The 19,730-nt window shown below is 38.1% G+C and overlaps 2 protein-coding genes and 1 pseudogene across 3 annotated transcripts; all 3 read right to left on the reverse strand.

Annotated features, from left to right (window-relative positions):
• Positions 1-1,255: 1,255 nt before the first annotated feature.
• On the reverse strand, positions 1,256-4,921 carry LOC131769625 (uncharacterized). The gene is made up of 3 exons (XM_059085353.2): positions 4,829-4,921; positions 2,868-3,046; positions 1,256-1,620 (listed from the first exon to the last, which is right to left on the reverse strand). The coding sequence occupies exons 1-3, from the start codon at positions 4,878-4,880 to the stop codon at positions 1,375-1,377; spliced, it is 477 nt and encodes a 158-aa protein (XP_058941336.1). The 5' UTR covers positions 4,881-4,921; the 3' UTR covers positions 1,256-1,374.
• A 1,094-nt stretch (positions 4,922-6,015) lies between these two features.
• On the reverse strand, positions 6,016-12,794 carry LOC136276723 (uncharacterized). Of its 2 annotated transcripts, none has more exons than XM_066164481.1 (4): positions 12,714-12,794; positions 11,950-12,126; positions 7,916-8,115; positions 6,016-6,953 (listed from the first exon to the last, which is right to left on the reverse strand). In XM_066164481.1, exons 2-4 carry the CDS (start codon positions 12,008-12,010, stop codon positions 6,495-6,497), a joined length of 720 nt encoding a protein of 239 aa, XP_066020578.1. In that variant the 5' UTR covers positions 12,011-12,126; positions 12,714-12,794; the 3' UTR covers positions 6,016-6,494. The 2 variants fall into 2 exon arrangements, with proteins under 2 accessions (XP_066020578.1, XP_066020577.1); XM_066164480.1 differs by having other exon boundaries at positions 7,916-8,118.
• A 661-nt stretch (positions 12,795-13,455) lies between these two features.
• Positions 13,456-18,673, reverse strand: LOC131769639 (uncharacterized; annotated as a pseudogene).
• Positions 18,674-19,730: the final 1,057 nt, after the last annotated feature.

Here is a 19,730-nt window from a genome sequence, read left to right on the forward strand (position 1 = left end):
CTTACCATAATTTCGCAACTTGTTATTGTTATTATTTAAATTTTGTAGACACTCTTTAGTTTTGTAGGTCCACATCAGCTTTTTAGCTGCCATTTATCGACCTACGTGACAAATAAAGTATGTATGTATGTATGTATGTAGATATCAAGAGCGAAACAGATAGAAAAACAAACGCTAATGTTGGCATCGACTCCGTGGTCAATTGCTTCCTCACCGAGCAATTGGCTAGATAGTTTCCTATGTATCTCCATGTGATTATACTGTAGTCCGTCAAATTTTTTTAATTTTTCGGCAGGAAGCTGGAATCATGCAAGAGGTATCGTTTGTAATTGTTGTTGCTCTAATTAACAATTGGTTCATAGGTCAGCGTGCGTTCATCGAGATATGAAGCACGCGGGAAGTTTGGAGAGCTCGAAAGATGCGTAAGAGTAGCTCTAGCTTCTTAAGTGCTCTCCAAACTTTCCAAGTGCCTCATATTTCGATGAACGCACAGCTGACGTATGAACCAATTGTTTTATAAAATTTTCAACCCGATGTAAAAGTAAAAAATTGCGGAGAAAATTTTTTTCTCGAGGGATTTGTTTGCTGACGTCATGAGCGTGCACAATAGAAATATGAAGCACGCTCACGCAGTTGAATTTGATTAGACAAATTTACTAGCTATGTTATAAAGCATCTTGTGGTGCACTACACTAATTTTTGGTTTTTATAATTCAAAGAAGGATATCTTGTTTTTTTAACCTTTCGTGCAGCCTAAAAGAGACCTTTACTGAAATGACACGACGGATTTTCTTTTTTCGGACTGACTACAAAATTATGTATTCATGGCGGAAATTGTTTACCATTTCCATGTCTTCTATGAACAAAATGATAAAACAATATCAAAGCGAACGAAGGCCAAAACTAAGGATGCGCAGTGGTCGACTGTATGCGATCAAAAGTTCGTAAAAGACCCCCCAAGTATCCACCCATTTCGGGGTCAATAATACGTTTAGAAGAGAAGTAGAGATAGAAATAAGTTGATTTGCGCGCTCTTTAATAGTAATATAAGGTGAAAACTCAATTTAAATAATCAAGTGCACTTAATAAAAATTTAAAAATAAACAGTAGAACACAAAGAATCATAAACATCAAAATCTTTGACAGCGTAGAGCTGACAAACCATTGTCTAGATTTCCTAACCTCTGTTATTTTTCTTTACCAGATTGGTACTTGAAAAACGTTTCTAAAATGAAGCAGCATAATCACGCTTTGAAAAAATACCACTAATCACAAACTTAAATAATTGCTGAGGGTTAGCACACCAAATCCCGAGTTATTATCACGACCTTGCAGAAAGCCAAAGTGGCGGCCTTTTGGGCTCGCCTCTTTCCACTAAATCGCAGTAACAGCGATTCCAGCTGACAAGAGGAACACCAGCAGGTTGATAATCAAGGATACCTCAGAGAATGGTGCCACGGATTTAGCGGTGGGTTTCGAAAGTACCACGAGGTCTTTGGTGTTGCATTTATCGGTATAGCAGCAACTGACGCCACAAGCATCTACTTTGGAGCCTGGGACTGCCTTGGTTAAGGACGTCACATTTTTACAGCCGTCTGTGGTTATTTTGGAGCACGCAGACTAAGAAAAAAAATCAAGCTTTTCGTTAATAGCGACTGGGTGATGATTTTTAGAAATGTTGAATAAAAAAACTAATATCTTAGAGAATAAAGGAAAATGGTATTCGCTCTCGGATCTGATGTTATCTGCTTTAACAAGAAGGCGGACTAAGATAGGAGCACGAATTCCGAAGGCCATTTGATTCTATTCCTCGCCGAAGACCCACATTTTCTCTTCGTTCCATGCTCATAGGAAAACATATCATATCTGTCTTTATTCGAGGACCCAGCCAAAAATGTACTATCTTTTCAATGTTATTAGGTAGAAAAAGTCACCTCTCAGGAGTGTCTGTTATTTATTTTGAGTCTCTCGAGATACCGACAGGCCTTATGGAATTACACTCTTTTCACTGAGGCTTTCATTCTGGTTCTAAGTCCTTGACACAGGGTTTTCCATTTCGTTATTTTGCGTCTTAACTGGGTGGGGACTTGGCGATGCGTGGTTTACATTGGTAGAGTTGAAAAAATTGCTTGAGGGGAAGTTTTCAATTGAATATCGAATCCGGGATTGCATTGGTTTTGTTCAACCTCGCCTAGTAATTAGTCCAGAATTATCTTGCTATCCTTTCAACCAATCAGATGCAAACTAAAAACTAATTGCTTCTTGGTCGCCTTCTTTGAATTCTCATTGGCTCACGGGGACATTTTCTCTGATTGGTTTTTGCGATTACTCTAGTTTTGTTATCACGACACTCAATCGAAAAGTGCTCTAAATCTATCTAACTTTGAAAGATGTTTTCTCATTATGGACATTCTTCCCATAATCAACACAATTCGTTGTCTTACACAAGGTAGTATAAAGAACGGTTTGAAAGAATCAGCCACCCCTCCCCCTTCCCACCCTAACTATCCCGGTTAAGTGCACCCCCCTACCCCCGGACCACATAATGAAAAATTGCCTTTTGAATCTCAGAACTTGTCTGATTAACAGAGAACGTAATTTGTAAGGGAAAACTCAACACAAGCCAGAAAATATCTAAAAACAATTTTGCTTAGGTGTTAGGTCTACTCTCGTTCTTTTTAACTTTTTTCTTTCCGCTTTTTTTGGTAGTATTTTTGCCTTATTAAAATCTTTTTTATGGCTTGTATTAGACATTGACAGACTGGCCAACGTAAACAGGTAAATGTTATCCGCCGACCAGGACAAAAAAAAAAGTGAAAATAAGATTTCTGTCGATGTTGTTGGTTACTATTTTATAGCACGCTTACCTTCATGCTGCATGACATCACCCTCATGTCCATTTTTACCTTTGGAAGCTTCAGACTGATTTGCAATCCAGATGTTTGGCATGCGTCATACATTCCCGTGCAATTAGTTACGGTAATGTTGTTACCAGTGCACATGTTCTGTAACCCTGGGGTGCAATCGTAGCACAGTAATCCCAGTGCTGTAGACACAAAACGGAAAGGCGTTACCAATTTTTTAGATAATATGATCCATTGGAATCTTTCTCATCATTGAGCAGGCGCTAATTTTAATTCTATTTCGCTTCAGTTTAAAATGTGTACCGAGAGCCGAAATTACTTATCCTGTTTGAAGGTTAATTTTTTTTTTTTAAATTGCACACTGAAAATTTAAGGGTGGCTGATTCGTCAAGCAGTTCTGACACTAACCATGACAGGGAGACGAAAAAAAAACACAACAAAACACAACACAGGTTGCTACTTGCCTAACCTTCCCTAGTTATCCCTAGAATTTTGTTCCTTTTCATTGATTTTTCTTTTCTCGAATCTTTGAATCAAGCGATAAAGCAAAGAGAGAGTTACGCGCCACTGCCTGTTTTGAAATACAAGCCTTTTTTGTACTGAAACGCTTCCAAGCCCGAATGAATGATGCTAGTATATACCATTTGCATAGTATCAGAGCATTTACTGTACATACGTGTGGTTTGGACAAAGCCCAAGAGCTGACTGTTTCATATAAAAAAAATGTTGTGGAGGGGCAAGAGTTGTAGCTTTTGACTGACAAAGCCTGCCTAACATACTTGCACAAGTTTACTCTTACGTTACTTAGCACTGTCCTATCAAACAAACCAAACAGCAAGACACAGAAAGAGGCAAAGACTGTCTTCTGAAAATAGTTGCGTACCTAACACCAATTATTCCTTTTGATGATCACCAAACCCCAAAACGTTCTTTGTTGACATGTTAATCCCTAGATGCATCAACTTCGTTAAATCATCATTGTTATGTAAATGCTTTTGTTCTGTTTGACACCTTGATCAGGTAAAAAGATTTAGGTGTGGTTTTCATTCGGTAAGCACTTGTAAGAGATACAAGATTTGCATGTCAAACGAACTAAACATTAAAATTTTACCTAGCACAAAAATTATAGAATGATTTAGTCTAAAGAGAATTTAATTTTAATGCCGAATTCACAGCACAGTTCCTATCTCTCAAAACAAGAAGAGATAAACGGGGACCTTTATTCAGGGAAGTTTATAATCGGCTGGATGTATTATTTTGCTCATATCTTGAGATGGCTTCAAGGCGGTAGTTGACCATAAACTTAAAAAAGTACTGGACCACAAAATACTTAACGCTGAAACTGTTCCTTTCGTTTAAACAGGTTATAGTTTACATGTAATGATTATTATTAATCGTTTTGTATCTCTTTTTTGTAAGCTCAATCATGAAAAATACATTAAACGTCAACAGAGTTAGATTCCCAAACCGACCATGTATGATAATTATAACTGAAGGCGTAGTAATCTTAAGCGGAAATTTGTTATTGCCGCCAAGATTTCTCCCCTGCCCTTCTTTTTTACTTAATAAGCTTTCCATAAATCATGATTCTTAACATTAGTGACATTCGACAAATAATAGACACATATAGAAAAAGGATATATTCGAGACATATCTATTCCCTGCTATTAACTTTAAATCGTGCGCAGCCATACAAATCATGGTACTAAGCTCATTCCAGTGGTTTTTTTTTTTCAAGATTTCCGTAGCACTCATCATGATAGATGGGGTTAGGAACAGCCAAAACGATTATCTCCAATAAAATGTAAAATGATAAGAAGATATTTTAAAGTTTGCAATTCTAAGGGCTGGTTTTGCTATCAGGTCGATTTAGCGTAGACGTAACTTGACAGAAAACTGCAGCAAAATAACTCAAATCAAAACAAATATTGATTAAAACAAAGCACATAACAAAAAATACCTACCACAAGGTAAAGAAGCTGTTACAGACAGAACACAAATCAAGAAAAAATTCATGTTGAGCGCTGTAAATTAGCCGACGGCTGCCTACAGGGAATAGTTGTTTTTCGTTAGGTACTGAATTCATATTAGCATAGTTCAATAATTCATGACTAAATACTGTCGTGAAATGAGACATTATTGGCTAAGGTTTGTTTCGGGCCAAGCCAAACTTCATAAATGCGATATTTGTCAATACCAACCTGCCTCAAATTCCTACCACATGATAAAATGCATTAAACGTACTACATTCTGATATGCAGCAGCACATCAGCTTTTTATAAAGAACTGATCGCAATTACGCTGTCCAAGGTAAATGAAAGCCAGAGAAAAATTAATGAGTCAATAAATTTCCTTCTCGTGATACTTTCAGTCCTGACGTCTGCTTTTAAAGGTGCAATGAAATCGATTCCTTTACAAATAGGAAAGTTTCTGGAAAATTTGTATACATGTATGACATGAATAGTGGAGTTTTGGTTCACATAATTAATTTCTGAATTTGGGTTTTACCTTTTTAAAGTTTTACTTTCTGCTATTTTCCATGACAAATTTGCGCAATTAGGAGTATGTAGACTTTAATGGACCAAGTAACCTGAGTAAATATCATCCTTTGCTGTCCCTTTTTCTACTGATATCATCACCACGGTGATCGCGTAACGTAACAACATGAATATGAAACCAATAAGCGAAAACTTCCAACCGCAATGGTACGTTAGAAATGAGCAAATACGATAATTACAAGTCGTCAAAATGCACTTTGTCTCAATAAAAACGTTTGTGTCGCGGACTGGAAAAGTCGCTGTTTGCTTTTATCATGGCGGCGCCAAACCGGATAATTCATACTCAAAAACCTCTTCAAACTATCACCATAAAACCCGTGGAAAACAGCTTGCCTGTTTAATTAATTTCGTATCAATATAGCAGTTAGAATGACTCTCTCATGAGACAGGTTACGAACTACTACGCGGGGAGAGTTACTGAAAAATTTATAAAAAGGAATCAGAATTCTTAACAGGCCAAAAGAATAGCAGCTAAAATGAACACTGTACGGACATTAGTGGGTAATCAAATCGAAAATTTGTATAAGGAAAACAATACGTCCCAAGTCCAACATTTTTATTAGCTTGATCATCTATCAATCTACCATTTTTTTTGGAAAAATGAACTTACACTGACACAAACCTTCCTGAACAGACGCTGACATTAGAATTAAGCACCTCATTTACAGAAACCCTTTCTAAGCAAACAACTTGATAAGAAATTTTCGCTTTATCTCTCTCCCATTGCAATTAAGATTACATTGTTGACTTATTGAAATCTGTGTTTTATTGACTCAAAGGTTCCGTTTGAAAGGCCGCGGATCGCTCACTCTGTTCTATTTAGTGTTTAACAATAAAAACAGTTCTATGTAATTTACTGGACTTGTCCAACTTTGATACAGGCGGGAATCTAGCGGGTGGCCGCTTAGTTCACTTATACTGTATGTAGAGTAGTTACAAAAGATGAGAAATTTGATCGGCTACGAAATTTGAATTATTTGTCTTTAAATAGCAAAAAACAAACAAAAACAAACAGACTCTAGCACCTGGTTAACGTTGTTTTCAGCACTCTTACAATTATCACTGCTCAAAGTCAGTACATACAAAAAAGCACATAGAGTACGCTTGTAAGGGTGGTGGCGAATGATACAACTTTGTTGTATGTTGTGGCACCACTAGAAGGCTTCGGTGGGGTTCCTGTGGCCATAGTTTTTACAGGAACACTGGTTACCGGGCCACTTGGTGAGGCGTTTACACTTGGTGAGGTGTTTACACTTGGCGAGGCGTTTGCACTTGGCGAGGCGTTTACACTTGGCGAGGCGTCTACACTTGGAGAGGCGTTTACACTTAGCGAGGTGTTTACACTTGGCGAGGCATTTACACTTGGCCAAGCGTTTACACTTGGCGCGGCATTCACACTTGGCGAGGTGCTCTCTGCAAGCCCGTTGCACTTGTTCTGTTCACAACACGTGGCTTCGCATTTTTTAAAGGTCATTCCAGGTGGCAGTAGCGAGGCATTGCATGACTTTGCCTGGAAGTCTTGGCACATTGACTGTGTAAAGATTGAAATAAGAAAAAATAAATAAATGATAGTAATTGTCGAAAAGAGTTATTTCTTGAACATTTTTACGGAGTAAGCTGAGAGAGGTGGGAGAAATTGTCAAAGCTTTCGCGTCAGCATCCATCCTTTCTGAAAAAGTGAAAATGTTTTATTATAAAACAAACTTGTTTGTTTGCAACCTGTAAGATTTAATAATTATTGTACTCCCCATCCCACCCCAGCCTCTTATATCGAAACACTTATCCACACCTCTGAATTAGTTACTTGCAACGAGATTTTGTGAGAGAACTTTGATTGTTTACAAGTGATTCACCTCTCTGCCGAGATTGGTGCACAAGAAATTATTTTAGAACAGTTTTAAACTGTGTCGAAATTCTAAACTAAACTGGGACTGTTTTGAAATTGTTCCACGCCACCACAAGGCGTAGTTCCACGCGTCTTACATAAGAGCGGCTTACACTGCTGCTCTTTCATGTGCCGTTGAGCGCGAGTTCACCAAGCTCAAGCGGTGAGAAGGACAGATAGATGGGGTATATAGAACCTTATAAGGTCTATACCATTAAGATTCTTCGGATTAGCACGTTTTCACGAACCTGAATTACAGAAGGCTTTTATGGAATAGACTGAGAGCCAAACTTATCTATAATAGAGAAGGGTAAAAGACACCCCCGGACCACACCATATCCATGCCTAGGATCACCCCCTATTTATACCCAGCCCCAGGACCACCCCCCCTAACTATGCTCCCTGTACCTCTACACCATCCACTGAAACAGTCGCTTCGCTTTTTTTTCCTTTTTTATCTACTCTCAAAGGCGTCGTGATAACGCCGAAATGACGAGACGAGATCTTAGTTTTATGAAATTTTTAAAACTTTGACTTGAATAACGTTAATAAACTTAACCAGTTTAGCAGAAAAAGCCATATTTTAACTGCGCAGGATCAAAGCTTACCTTTGTTCCACAGCTAAACATATTCATAGTCTGGTTCATTTGCCCCATTTTCGCTACAGCTAATCTTTTGCTACACACGTCAGCCATGCCTGATGGTACGGTCGGATCCGCGTCACAATCGGTGACATTCAAATCAGCCAGTGTTGTGCATGACACTGTAGGTGGGTTTGGTGTGCAAGTGTAGCAGGTGATGGCCAGAACTACTGAAATTATAGAGTAAGTTCACAAATTGATCCCCAAAATTTATCTATGATTATTTTAACGTGAATTATCATTCAAGGATCCAGTACGACTTGAATGTGACATTATTCAACTTCGTTATCGAGAGAGGAAAAGAGAGGACCCTGGAAACGAGGCTTTGTGTCTTTTTGTAAAGACCCTCCCACGAAAGATGTGAGAGCGTAGGGATCGAGATTCGCACATTTTCATATTTATTTCGATACTACGTTTTTTTCCAGTGATCATACTGTCAATACTTAGATTGTTAGCTCTCTCTATTTTATTACACGATTCGCTGTTAGAAGCACTTTCTCTATCAACAATTGTTTGGGGGGGACCAGCTAAGGAAAGCTACTTGTCAGCCGAACATGACATATTTGAATTGAAAGGTACATATTAACATGGAATATCCGAGTGTTTTTACGGATGCGCTAGGGAAAAGCCTTCTATAATAACCAACAACAATGATACCACTAGAACGAGTCCTGTGCACTGTAGCACGATCATGGTTATTGTTACTTCACGACGAGAGTGAGTGGACAAATATTGCTTGAGGTGCTGATGAATTGCACCAAACATTTTGATTTGAGCTGTTCTTTAACGACAAGCTGTGTAGCATGATTCATGATTTGTTGAGTGAGCCGACAATATTTTTCTGTATTGGTTTGCTCGGTGCTTTCTGTAGATGAATGTCTGATTAAAATTATCTTTGGACGAATTTTTGTGGCTTCTAGGAAGCTTTGTCGTGTGACATCGTTTTTGAATGATATGCAATGTTAAGAGGTGTTTTCATTCAACAACAATTTTTCTACGAAAGATGGTTGGTGGTTTGGTTGCAGTCAAATTCATGGTAAACATCGTGGTGTGTTACTCTTGGATCGGGTCTTTCGATGTTAGAAGTTTGAACAGTTGCAAGTGTGTTGCAAGGTGGATTTTGTGTCATTATTGGCTGTTAAGGGAAATTGTTTGGCTGTTTCGAGGGTAATTTTGAGAACACTGGACGAATGGAAATGTTTTCGATGCCTGGAGAAAGTGATCTTGTGGAGTCGTTTGGCTAAGGACGAATTCGGATACCATCGTTAGTATTTGTATTTGATTCTGTTATCTGGAAGGAATGATTTGCGGAGGTATAAGTTAGTAGGATGTGATTTACTAACGTTGAAAATATGTCAAGTCGAAAGAACAGTTTTGGTCTCGGTCCGCATTTTAGTCAACAAAATAAACACATACCGCTTAAAAAGATGATATTACGGACCAAGAGCAAAGCTGTCAATTTTTTCTCGAATGTTGCACGTGTTAAGGCCTATTTACACGGCACGACTTTGTCGCATGCGACAAGCTTACGACAGGCCTACGACATGACTTAAGAGTCGTAAGCGAGTTGTAGGTTTGATTTACACGAAACAATTCGTGTCATAAGCCTGTCGTAAGCTTGTCGCATGCGACAAAGTCGCACCGTGTAAATAGGCCCTTAAATAGTCAATAGTGACATCTCATTTACATCTGCATCTATTTTTATTAAGTTGGTAAAATCTGCACAGACATCACACCAACCAACTCGCACGCAAAGTGAGGAGACTGTATGAATGCTTGAAATTGTATTAAGTCTGCATTTTGTACCCACTCTGGAGTCTGCAGTCTGCAGTCTACATTTTGTACTTAGTCTACATTTTATATCCGGTCTGCGCTCTGCATTTTGTACTAATAGGTATCCGTGGCACCGATACAGTTTACTTTTGGTTATAGTTATTCGCACAACACACACAATCAACCACAAAATACCTGTGAGTGAGTTAATTCGACGTTTTCGTTCTTTTCCGCGTTAATAGTCTTTTCTTTTGTAAAAATATAGACATCACTTACAATGTTTCAATTAATTAATCCACCCAAAAAAATAACTCTTGCATGTATAGCATGCTTATGTTTTAACCTAGACACCGGTGATCCACACTTATGGTGAACTGACCGATTTATTCTCCAAGCTTGTGAAGTTTTCCGCAGGGATTCTCGTTTCGCTAATCACAGAAGTACAGATTCCTGTTTTGCAAATCATAAGCATATTCCCATTTCGCAAATTACCGATTTCTGTTTTGCAAATCATTAGCATATTTCCATTTCGCAACTGACAGAGTTTCACTTCGTTTCGTTTTGTTTCGCAAATTACAGTAAGCCGAAGTAAGCAGTGAAATAAGCATAGTTGGGTAAAAAAAACTGAGAAATTACTGCGTGAAACACTACTGGAAACCTTAGAAAATTATATGCAAAATAAATACATTCAAAGATTAGATAATTGAGGCGCTGTCTGGCATGACTTGAATCTATTGTTCGCACGAAATTCACCTTTAACAAATAAAGAGTAAATATCACTGCCTTTACAAGGTAGAGACGAACAATGAAAGGTCTGCATCAACTACAAAAATCAAATGCGATCTAACTCAGTCTACAGACGTAAGCTGTTCATAGAAAACATTTCCTTTGTGTCAGTGTCAGAAGAAATTTCCTAACACTCGTCGTTCAGTTAACCATTTCTTTTATTCTCTCTTTTATTAAGCAGTTAATACAACGGGGACTAGCTCTAGTCTCTCAAGGAAAGTGTGGGTCACCGCTTATAAGAGTGACGCCTACTGAGCTGCCAATCTCTAACCTTCGTCATGCTTTCACACTTAACTAGCGAATCACGCTAAGCTACGCAGAGCAGAGTTCGTATACTAAATAGGCACCTTCGCGATGTTTACGCTTTACAAATAACTTTCTACTTTAAATTTCTTAGTCTTACGATCAAGGTCGGGCGAAACAAAAAGGAGATTGGTAATATAAAAATTATAATAAACTTGCTAACAGAATTAAAATCATACTCGAAAAGATATGTTAAGATAAAATAGTCTTCGAAGTCTGTTACATAACAGTAGAATAAACAGAAAATTCGGAGAAGAAAGGTCGTACCCAAGGTACCGCCCCTAAAAGAGCCACGTGCTAGCTGTATAAGTTATCTGATTAATAATTCAGTGCGGAAGATGAAAAGTACTACATGTTTACACCTTAAGTCACCTCTAAAAAAAAGGAATTGAACGTGCTAATTTAAATTTTAAAAAATATTTTCCAGATAGGGAATACGACATGGATTTAGCCTAAAAACGAGATTATTAAAGAGGTGAAAGTATAAGGGAGGGTTATTTCCACGAAATTCCTTTATCAATTTTATAAGGTAGAGTCATATTCTTAGTAATAAATTATCTTTTAGCAACATAATGGAAATATACCGATATCTAGCCGCAAACCGCAGTTTACGTAAAAACATCTGTCTCCACGTCAAATTCACGATCATAATAAGGAAAAAGGTGACCAAACTCTACCTGGAAGGTAAGACCGCCAAAAGGAATAAGAAATGATCACTGGCTTTTTTCTGGCAATGTTTAATGAATGGCTCACGCTAATATATTACTTCCATTCATTTTCCAACACCAATATAGGAAACCCTTACAATGTTTTCGGATTAGATATATTACTATTTTTATCGTTTAACATCAGTTTACACCCGTGAAGTCGGTGAGATTCACAGTTCACACCCATTATCAAAAAACCAACGTTGAACAGCGCGACAGCGACAATCGACTCTTGATTATTTTGTTTACAGCCGCTCTTTTGGACAGTGGATTTTCTTTTTAGGGTCCATTGCTACTCTGAGTCTTAATAACACTCCTAATCGTTTTGTAAACGCTTACATACACTGCCATACTTAAAGCTTTACCATAATTTGCCAGATCGAACTATCTATCGCAAGAATTCCATGCGAATTCAAGCGACAATTCACTTACCGTTTGGTAAAGCGAACAATGGCAAAATGCACAGAAGATAGCCGTTCATCTTGAAGAGCATTAAGTGAAAGCACCTCCGTCGGGATTGAAGTCAACGACAACCGCTAATGCAAGTAACCATATGGACTCGACAGGCGGAATCGGGAATTATCTTATTTTTTTGCGGCTTTCTAACACCTGTTGTAATGGAAAAGTTGATAAAGATCTCACTCCCATCAACCAAAACATTGTCAAAAACACGATTAACGATCTTATTGCTAGACGAGAATTACCGGCCACTGCAAAAAACTCACCATCACCACTACTAGAACTTCGTGTATTTACTTTTTACCTAAAATCCACAAACCTAACAACCCAGGTCGACCCATCGTCCCTGCCCGCAGTTGGCTCACCGAAATTGTTTCCAGCTATTTAGACAAAATTATGGCTCTTATCGTCAAAACTTTACCATCATATATTAAAGAAAGCCAACACGCACTTTAAATTTTTCACGACTTTAATTTCCTTGGCCAAGACAAAGTTCTTTTCGCGATGGACACTACATCTCTTTATACTGTAATTTGCGATGGCGAAGGTCTCCTGGCCTTCAAACATTTTGAAGTATTTATTTTTTTATCAACGTACTGTTAAGGACCCTAACTCTAAAACACCACTAAACTGTTAACGGTGGCCAATTTACATTATCATCTCAGTTGATAATACCAAATTGCCTTGTTACATGTATACTCCACTGATGCAGCACCACAGTTTCTTTAGAAACTTACCGCCTTTATTTATCCAGTAACATAATGCCTTGTTCAATGATCTGACCTGATCTCGAAATCGCGCTCATCGTAAAACCACCGCGTTTCCTTCATTGTATTTTCACATAATTGTCCCAATCGTCCCAGAATACCTTTTTTTGGATGCCTAAAACGACACAGAATATTATATGGAAACCAGCCATAAGTATATAACAATAACTTTTATGAGAAAAACGCCTCGTGAAGATCGAAATCGTTAAATTCAGTTCAAAATTTGTATCTGACTAATAGGAGGCAAAGTTTTTGATTAATCCTTATCTCAAGGATATGAGGAATTAAACAAAGGTCTTTTGACAAACATACATAAATTTGTTGGTCGGCTTGCGGTGAGAAGTCAAAGCTGTCACAAGATAATGCAAAGAGAAGATGTCACATGATTACTCTTAGCAGCGTACGAAAGGTTAACTTGAGTACCTATGCCCAAATCCGCTCAGTAAATAACGAGTAAATAATCTTCCCCCAGAAAGCACGCTGGTAATAATCAAAGTCGCACCACTTGAAGCACAAATTGAACCTCCCTTGTTCGTAAGGGGGATCATTATAATATTACAGAGCCTCATACAAGGATCAGGTTAATTTTACTGTGACGTTACCAGAATCCTTCGACCCCTGCATTATAACCAGGCATTCTTAAAATCGCTAGCACCTTTTAGCACCTGGTAAACCTTGTTTTCAGCAACTCTTATAATATTCACTGCTCAAAGTCAGTACACAAAAAAAAGCACATAGAGGGCACTTGTAAAGGTGGTGGCGAATGATACAACTTTGTTGTATGCTGGTAAGGCGTTTACGCTTGACGAGGTGCTGTCTGCAAGCCCATTGCACTTGTTCTGTTCACAGCACGTGGCATTTTTCATAGATTATTCCAGGTTGCAGTTGCGAGGCATTGCAAAACTTTGCCCGGAAGTCTTGGCACATTGACTGTGTAAAGATTGAAATAAGAAAAAATAAAATATATGATAGGAATGGTCGAAAAGAGTTTTTTCTTGAACGTTTTTATGGATTAAGCTGAGAGAAGGGTGGGGGGAAAGAAATTGTCAAAGCTTTCGTGTCACTACCCATCATTTCTGGAAAAGTGGAAACATTTCATCATAAAACAAATTCGTTTGTTTGCGACCTGTTAGATTAAAATTATTATTGTACTCCCCATCCCACCCCTTGCTCTTACATTGAAACACTTATCCAAGCTTCTGAATGGGTTAACTGCAACGAGATTTGTGCGAGAACCTTGATTGTTTACGGGTGATTCATTTCTTTGCCTAGATTGGTGCACAAGAAATTATTTCAGAATAGTTTCAAACTGTGTCGAAATTCTAAATTAAACTGGGACTGTTTTGAAATTGTTCCACACCATCACAGAGGCGTAGTTCCACGTGTCTTACATGAGAGTGGCCTACACCGCTCCTATTTCATGTGTAGCATTGAGCTCGAGTTCATCTGAGATCACGCGGTGAGAAGGACAGGTAAATGGGGTACCTAGAACCTCATAAGGTCTATGCCATGAAGATTCTTCGGATTAGCACGCTTTCGCGAACCTGAATTACAGAACTGAGATTTTTATGAAATAGACTGAAAGCCCAACCTATCTAAAAAAGACAAGGATCACATAACACCCCCGGAACACTCCATATCCAAGCCTCGCCACAGGACACCCCCTAATTGTACCAACCAGGACCACCCCCCTAACTATGCCCCCTGTACCTCCACACCATTCACTAAAACAGTCGCTTCACTTTTTCTTCCGTTTTAATCTACTCTCAAAGGCGTCGTGATAACGCCGAAATGACGAGACGAGATCTTAGTTTTATGAATTTTAAAAATTTTTAGGGTTAGGTTTTAACTTATATAATGTTAGTTAACTTAACCAGTTTAGCTAAAAGCCGCAGGATCAAAGCTTACCTTCCTTCCACAGCTAAACCAATTCGCAGTCATTTGTGCCACTTGTCCCATTTTCGCTACAATCAACGCTTTGAAACACACGTCAGCCATACCGGATGGTATATTCGGATCCGCGTCACAATCGGTGACATTCAAATCACCCAGTGTTGTGCATGCCTCAGTCGGAAACTTTGGTGTGCAAGTGTAGCAGGTGATGGCCAGAACTGCTGAAAAGAAGGGAAAATAGGATTATTATGGAGTTAGTGAACAAATTGATCCCCAAAAGTTATCTATGATCATTTTATCGTGACTAATCATTCAATGATCCAGTACGACTTGAGTTAAACATAATTCAACTTCGTTATCGAAGGAGGGAAAGAGAGGACCCTGGAAACGAGGCTTTGTGGCACAGGTGGTAAGGGCGTCCAATCAGAATTTTTTTTTCTCTCATATTCAAGTAAACCCACGAAGGTGATGACAATGGAGTTTGTCCCTTAATTAAATTCGTGAGTAAAACTAATGCTCCATCAGTGAGAATTTCACGCTTTCATCGTTGTTCAGATTATTCTGGATTGACCATCGTACAAACTATATTTGGGAAGCTATCTCTTACTTATATTAGAATCAGTAACGGCGTAAAATTACACAATGTCTTTTTGTAAATGACCTTCTCGCGAAAGTTGCGAGAGCGTAGGGATTGAGATTCGCACATTTTCATCTTCATTTTTGATTTTTTTTCCGGTGATCATACTGTCAATACTTAGATTGTTAGCTTTCTTCTTATTGTCAGACGATTCGCTACTGGAAGCTCTTTCTCTATCAACAATTGTTTGGGAAGATCAGCTAAGACAGGCTACTTGTCAGCCAAACTTGGCATATTTGAATTTGAAAGATGCATTTTAATATGGCATATCAATGTTTTTACGGATGCGCTAGGGAAAAGCCTTCGATAATAACCAACAACAACGATACCACTATGATGATGCAGTTTGGTCATTGTGTTTTCATAACCTTTATGATGACCTTTATTTATGCACGATAATATTTTAAGCTATAAGCTTGTGGAGTCGTGTGAAAAAAAAGGAAAATTTCACGTTATGTGAATATAACTTGAATTTGAAAATAGAAAATGATAGGTGTTATGACTTCTAAGTAAAAAAATAATCGGTATGTATAAGCGAGCAGTAGAAGCGGAAAGTATGTCAAATTTGAATTCCTTAAAGTAGTCTCCGGTGAGTAGGCGTTAATTTTTTTCAGATTATTGAGACTCGAGTGTCCAACTTCTTGTTCATAGTAGCAAACAGTGTTCCATAACACAGCACCGCGATATTTGAGCGAGTCTTTTACGTATCTTGTTTGGAACCTGAATACTGTCAAAAGGTCGCGTCCCCTCAGAGAGTAACCATTTGAGCGACATTTAAGGATGTTTTCAGACAGTGAGTCGGGGATAGTGGCACTATAGCCTTTGTAAAAAAGCTTGAAGATGTCTGATTTATAGTACAAAGAAAGTGTAGGCCACTGGTCGTATTCAAGCACGTCGGATGATGTCATATGATTTATCTTTAAGTAGATTAAATATAATTCTTACTGCCCTGCAGTGTAGTCTTTCTGTTGAACCGAATATATCAGAATTACTACAAGATCCTCACAGAACTAAACCCAATTTTCAGAAGTCAAAATTACTTTAAAATAAAATTCTTTCAATATGTCTCCTGGGAGAAATCTGTACCGTTTTAGCAAGTTCAGTTCTGGTCAACTGTCAAGCCCAGCAAGCGTGCTTTCGTAACCCACGTAAGAATTGAGTTTCCTAATAGCTCAAGAGCTATCGGTCCCATTGGGGTTCCTTTACTGAGTAACATAACCTCACTCTTGCCTGGATAATACGATACGATACGACAAACTTTTATTAGTAGTTAAAGCTAGTAGCTTGTGGGGTCGAGCATAAAATAAAATATCTACAAAGTTAAATTAAAAGTTTTAGATATAAAACAAGATATGAAATACCAAACTTAAATACATGTATAATTAAAACATATGTTTAAGTTACTATATAGTAAAGCGATAAAATTTAAAATTTATAATATTCCAATTCCATGGATGAAGTGTTGAAAGATTGTTAAGGCACCATGTATGTAACTCTTGCAGCGCTGCATTTAACTGTGCAATATCTGTGTCTGCAATTTCCCCTATACAATAGACCGTAGTATTGTCTGCATACGTATACAGTGATCCTGAGCTGATAGAGCTTTATATTCGTGAAGAAGGCAATTTTATTACGATTTGGCTGTACGCTGAACATTTTCGCGCTCGAAAAAGAAGAGGATACTCCGCCCGAAATAAAAACAATATTTTTCACAACTGAGGTCGTTAAAATTTCATGTATCCTTTAACGTATGATAGCGCATCAGTTTATTTGCCTTTATTATATACTCAACAAAATATCGCGTTTCTGATTGGTCAATGATGAATGCATAAATAGGTTATAGAGTGCAATAGAGGTTATAGAGTGCAATACGGAGAAGTTGCCATGGAAACACCGGGGAAGCGCCAAATTTGAACACCAAATTATAAAAAAATGGCTGACAGCCGGTTTGCTTTGTCAAACCAAAACATCGTTGAGCAACTTAAAGAAAATGCGAAAAACAAAAACACGTTGAAAGCTACACAGACCTGGTTAAATGTCTGGCAAACATGGGCGACTCAACGAAAAGTAAACCCAAAAATGGAAGAATACGAGCACGAACAACTCGATAAAATGTCTGCATAATTTTGTCGAGAATATAATAAATAAAAAATCGTATGAACCTGCTCGTGCATTTCGTGATTTATGGTCACTCGTGATGTTTTGAAAGTTCTCAAATTGCACTCGCCTACGGCTCGTGCAATTTTGAGAACTTTCAAAACATCACTCGTGCGCATAAATCACGAAATGCACTCGCGTTCATACGATTTCCTATACTAATTACCTTCATTTCTGGTAGATGTCAATTTCGATTATTATGCGGTTTTACATAGAGGCGAAATCAACGAACAAAGCATGCCGTAAATTAATTCCGATCTTCCTTGCGAACACCAAAGTGTTTTATTCATCCCTGCGTTTGCCAAATATTTTCTCGTTAAACCGTAACACAGCACTCTTACTGTTTTTTTTTTTTTCTGTCAACTCCATGAAGACGGAAGGATTATAGCAATTCTGTGCGAAGTGAGTAGTGAAATAAGCATAATTGGGTAAAAAACCCTGAAAAATTACTGTGTAAAACACTACTGGAAATCTTAGATAGTTATATGCAAAATAGATACCTTTAAAGATCAGACAGAGCCCTTAAAAATGTGCGCCGTGTTTTCAGCTTGCATAATTAAGGCACCAGCTGGCATGAATTGAATCCACTGTTCGCACGAAATTCGCCTCTAATTAATAAAGAGTGGTAAAAATCACTACCTTCACTAGGTAGAGACGAACAATAAGAAGGTCTGCATCAACTGCAAAAATCAAATGCAATCTAACTTTCCAGTCTACAGACTTAAGCCGTTCATAACCCGTTCACGAAGGAATATTTTTTTTTACGAATAACTTTATTAAAGCACGATAAAATACCCACCAGCTGTGCTGAATATTTTATCGTGGTTCAATGAAATTATTCATAAAAATATTTTCTTTGTGTCAATTTACACCCGTGAAGTCGGCGCGATTCAAAGTTCACACTCGTTATTAAAAAGCCAACGTTGAACAGCGCGACAGCGAAAATCGACTTTTGATTACTTTGTTTACAATCCCTTTTTTTGGACTATGGATTACCTTGAGTCAGCTATTCTGAGTTCTAGTCTAAACAACATTCCCAATTGTTTAGCAAACCCTTTCCTACGTTGCCATACTTTAAACTTTACCATAATTTGTCAGAATAAAATATCTATCGCAAGAATTCAATGCGAATTCAAGCGACAATTCACTCACTGTTTGGAAAAGCGAACAATGGCAAAATGCACATAAGATAGCCGTTCATCTTGAAGAGCGTCAAGTGAAAGCACCGCTGTCGGGAATTGAACTTCGACAACACGCCCAATGTATATAAACTGATGATGTTGACCCGAAAGGCCGAAGTGTTACTCGGAAATTTTCCGATGTTAGCGGAACTAACGAAAGACCTACACAACATGACCAAATATTCCCAGAGACTTTGGATTGGACAAATTTCGGAGCCTTAAACCTAGAAAATATCTGCCATTTCCTTTTCAATAATTTAGTTACACATAAACACGTAAAAATAGCAATAGGAACCGACGTTTTGGGGTCTATATGACGCCAAAGGCCAAATTCACCATGGAGGTAAAAAAGAACGGCATGCTTCCTTTCCTTGGCACTCAGCTACTTAACTGTGCACCCAAGTGGAAACCAAGGTTTATGTGAAAACCAACTAACACAGGTCTACTATTAAACTATCAAAGCCATGTAGGCAATCGTTATAAACGGAGCTTATCGACAACCATGCTCGATCGCGCACACCGATTATCTTCCTCTTGGACGCATTTCTCTGACGAGTGTGATCGCCTGAATAGTAGAAGAGAAAAAGCCACAGATTATGAAACAATGCGATGTTACTTTTTATTTTACAGACGCAAGCCGTTTGTAAATACATTTCAGTAGATTAGATTCACACTCAATAATTATTAAACCAAACGGCGACAATTAACCTTTGATTAGTTTGTGTTCAATCGCTTTTTAGGATATTTTTCTTTCGAGTATAGTTAACCAGTTTTGGCTCAATTGCTATTGCGAGTCTTAACAACACTCAGAAATGTCCAAGCAAATTCCTTCGTTGATTAATTGCCATAACTGGGTCATAATTTAAGTACTACCATAACTTGCTAGACTAACTAACTATCGCAAGAATTCAATGCAAATTCAAACGGCAATTCACTAACCGTTTGGTAGAGCGAACAATGGCAAAATGCACAGAAGATAGCCGTTCATCTTGAAGAGCGTCAAGTGAAAGCACCTCCGTCGGGATTGAAGTTTGAAACTACGTTCGAAGGCAGCCGCTAATGCAAACTAACCTTGTAGACTCGACAGGCGGAAGTGTTAATCGGAAATTGTCCAATTCT

This window comes from Pocillopora verrucosa, chromosome 3, assembly GCF_036669915.1.
Source record: "Pocillopora verrucosa isolate sample1 chromosome 3, ASM3666991v2, whole genome shotgun sequence".
NCBI lineage: Eukaryota > Metazoa > Cnidaria > Anthozoa > Scleractinia > Pocilloporidae > Pocillopora > Pocillopora verrucosa.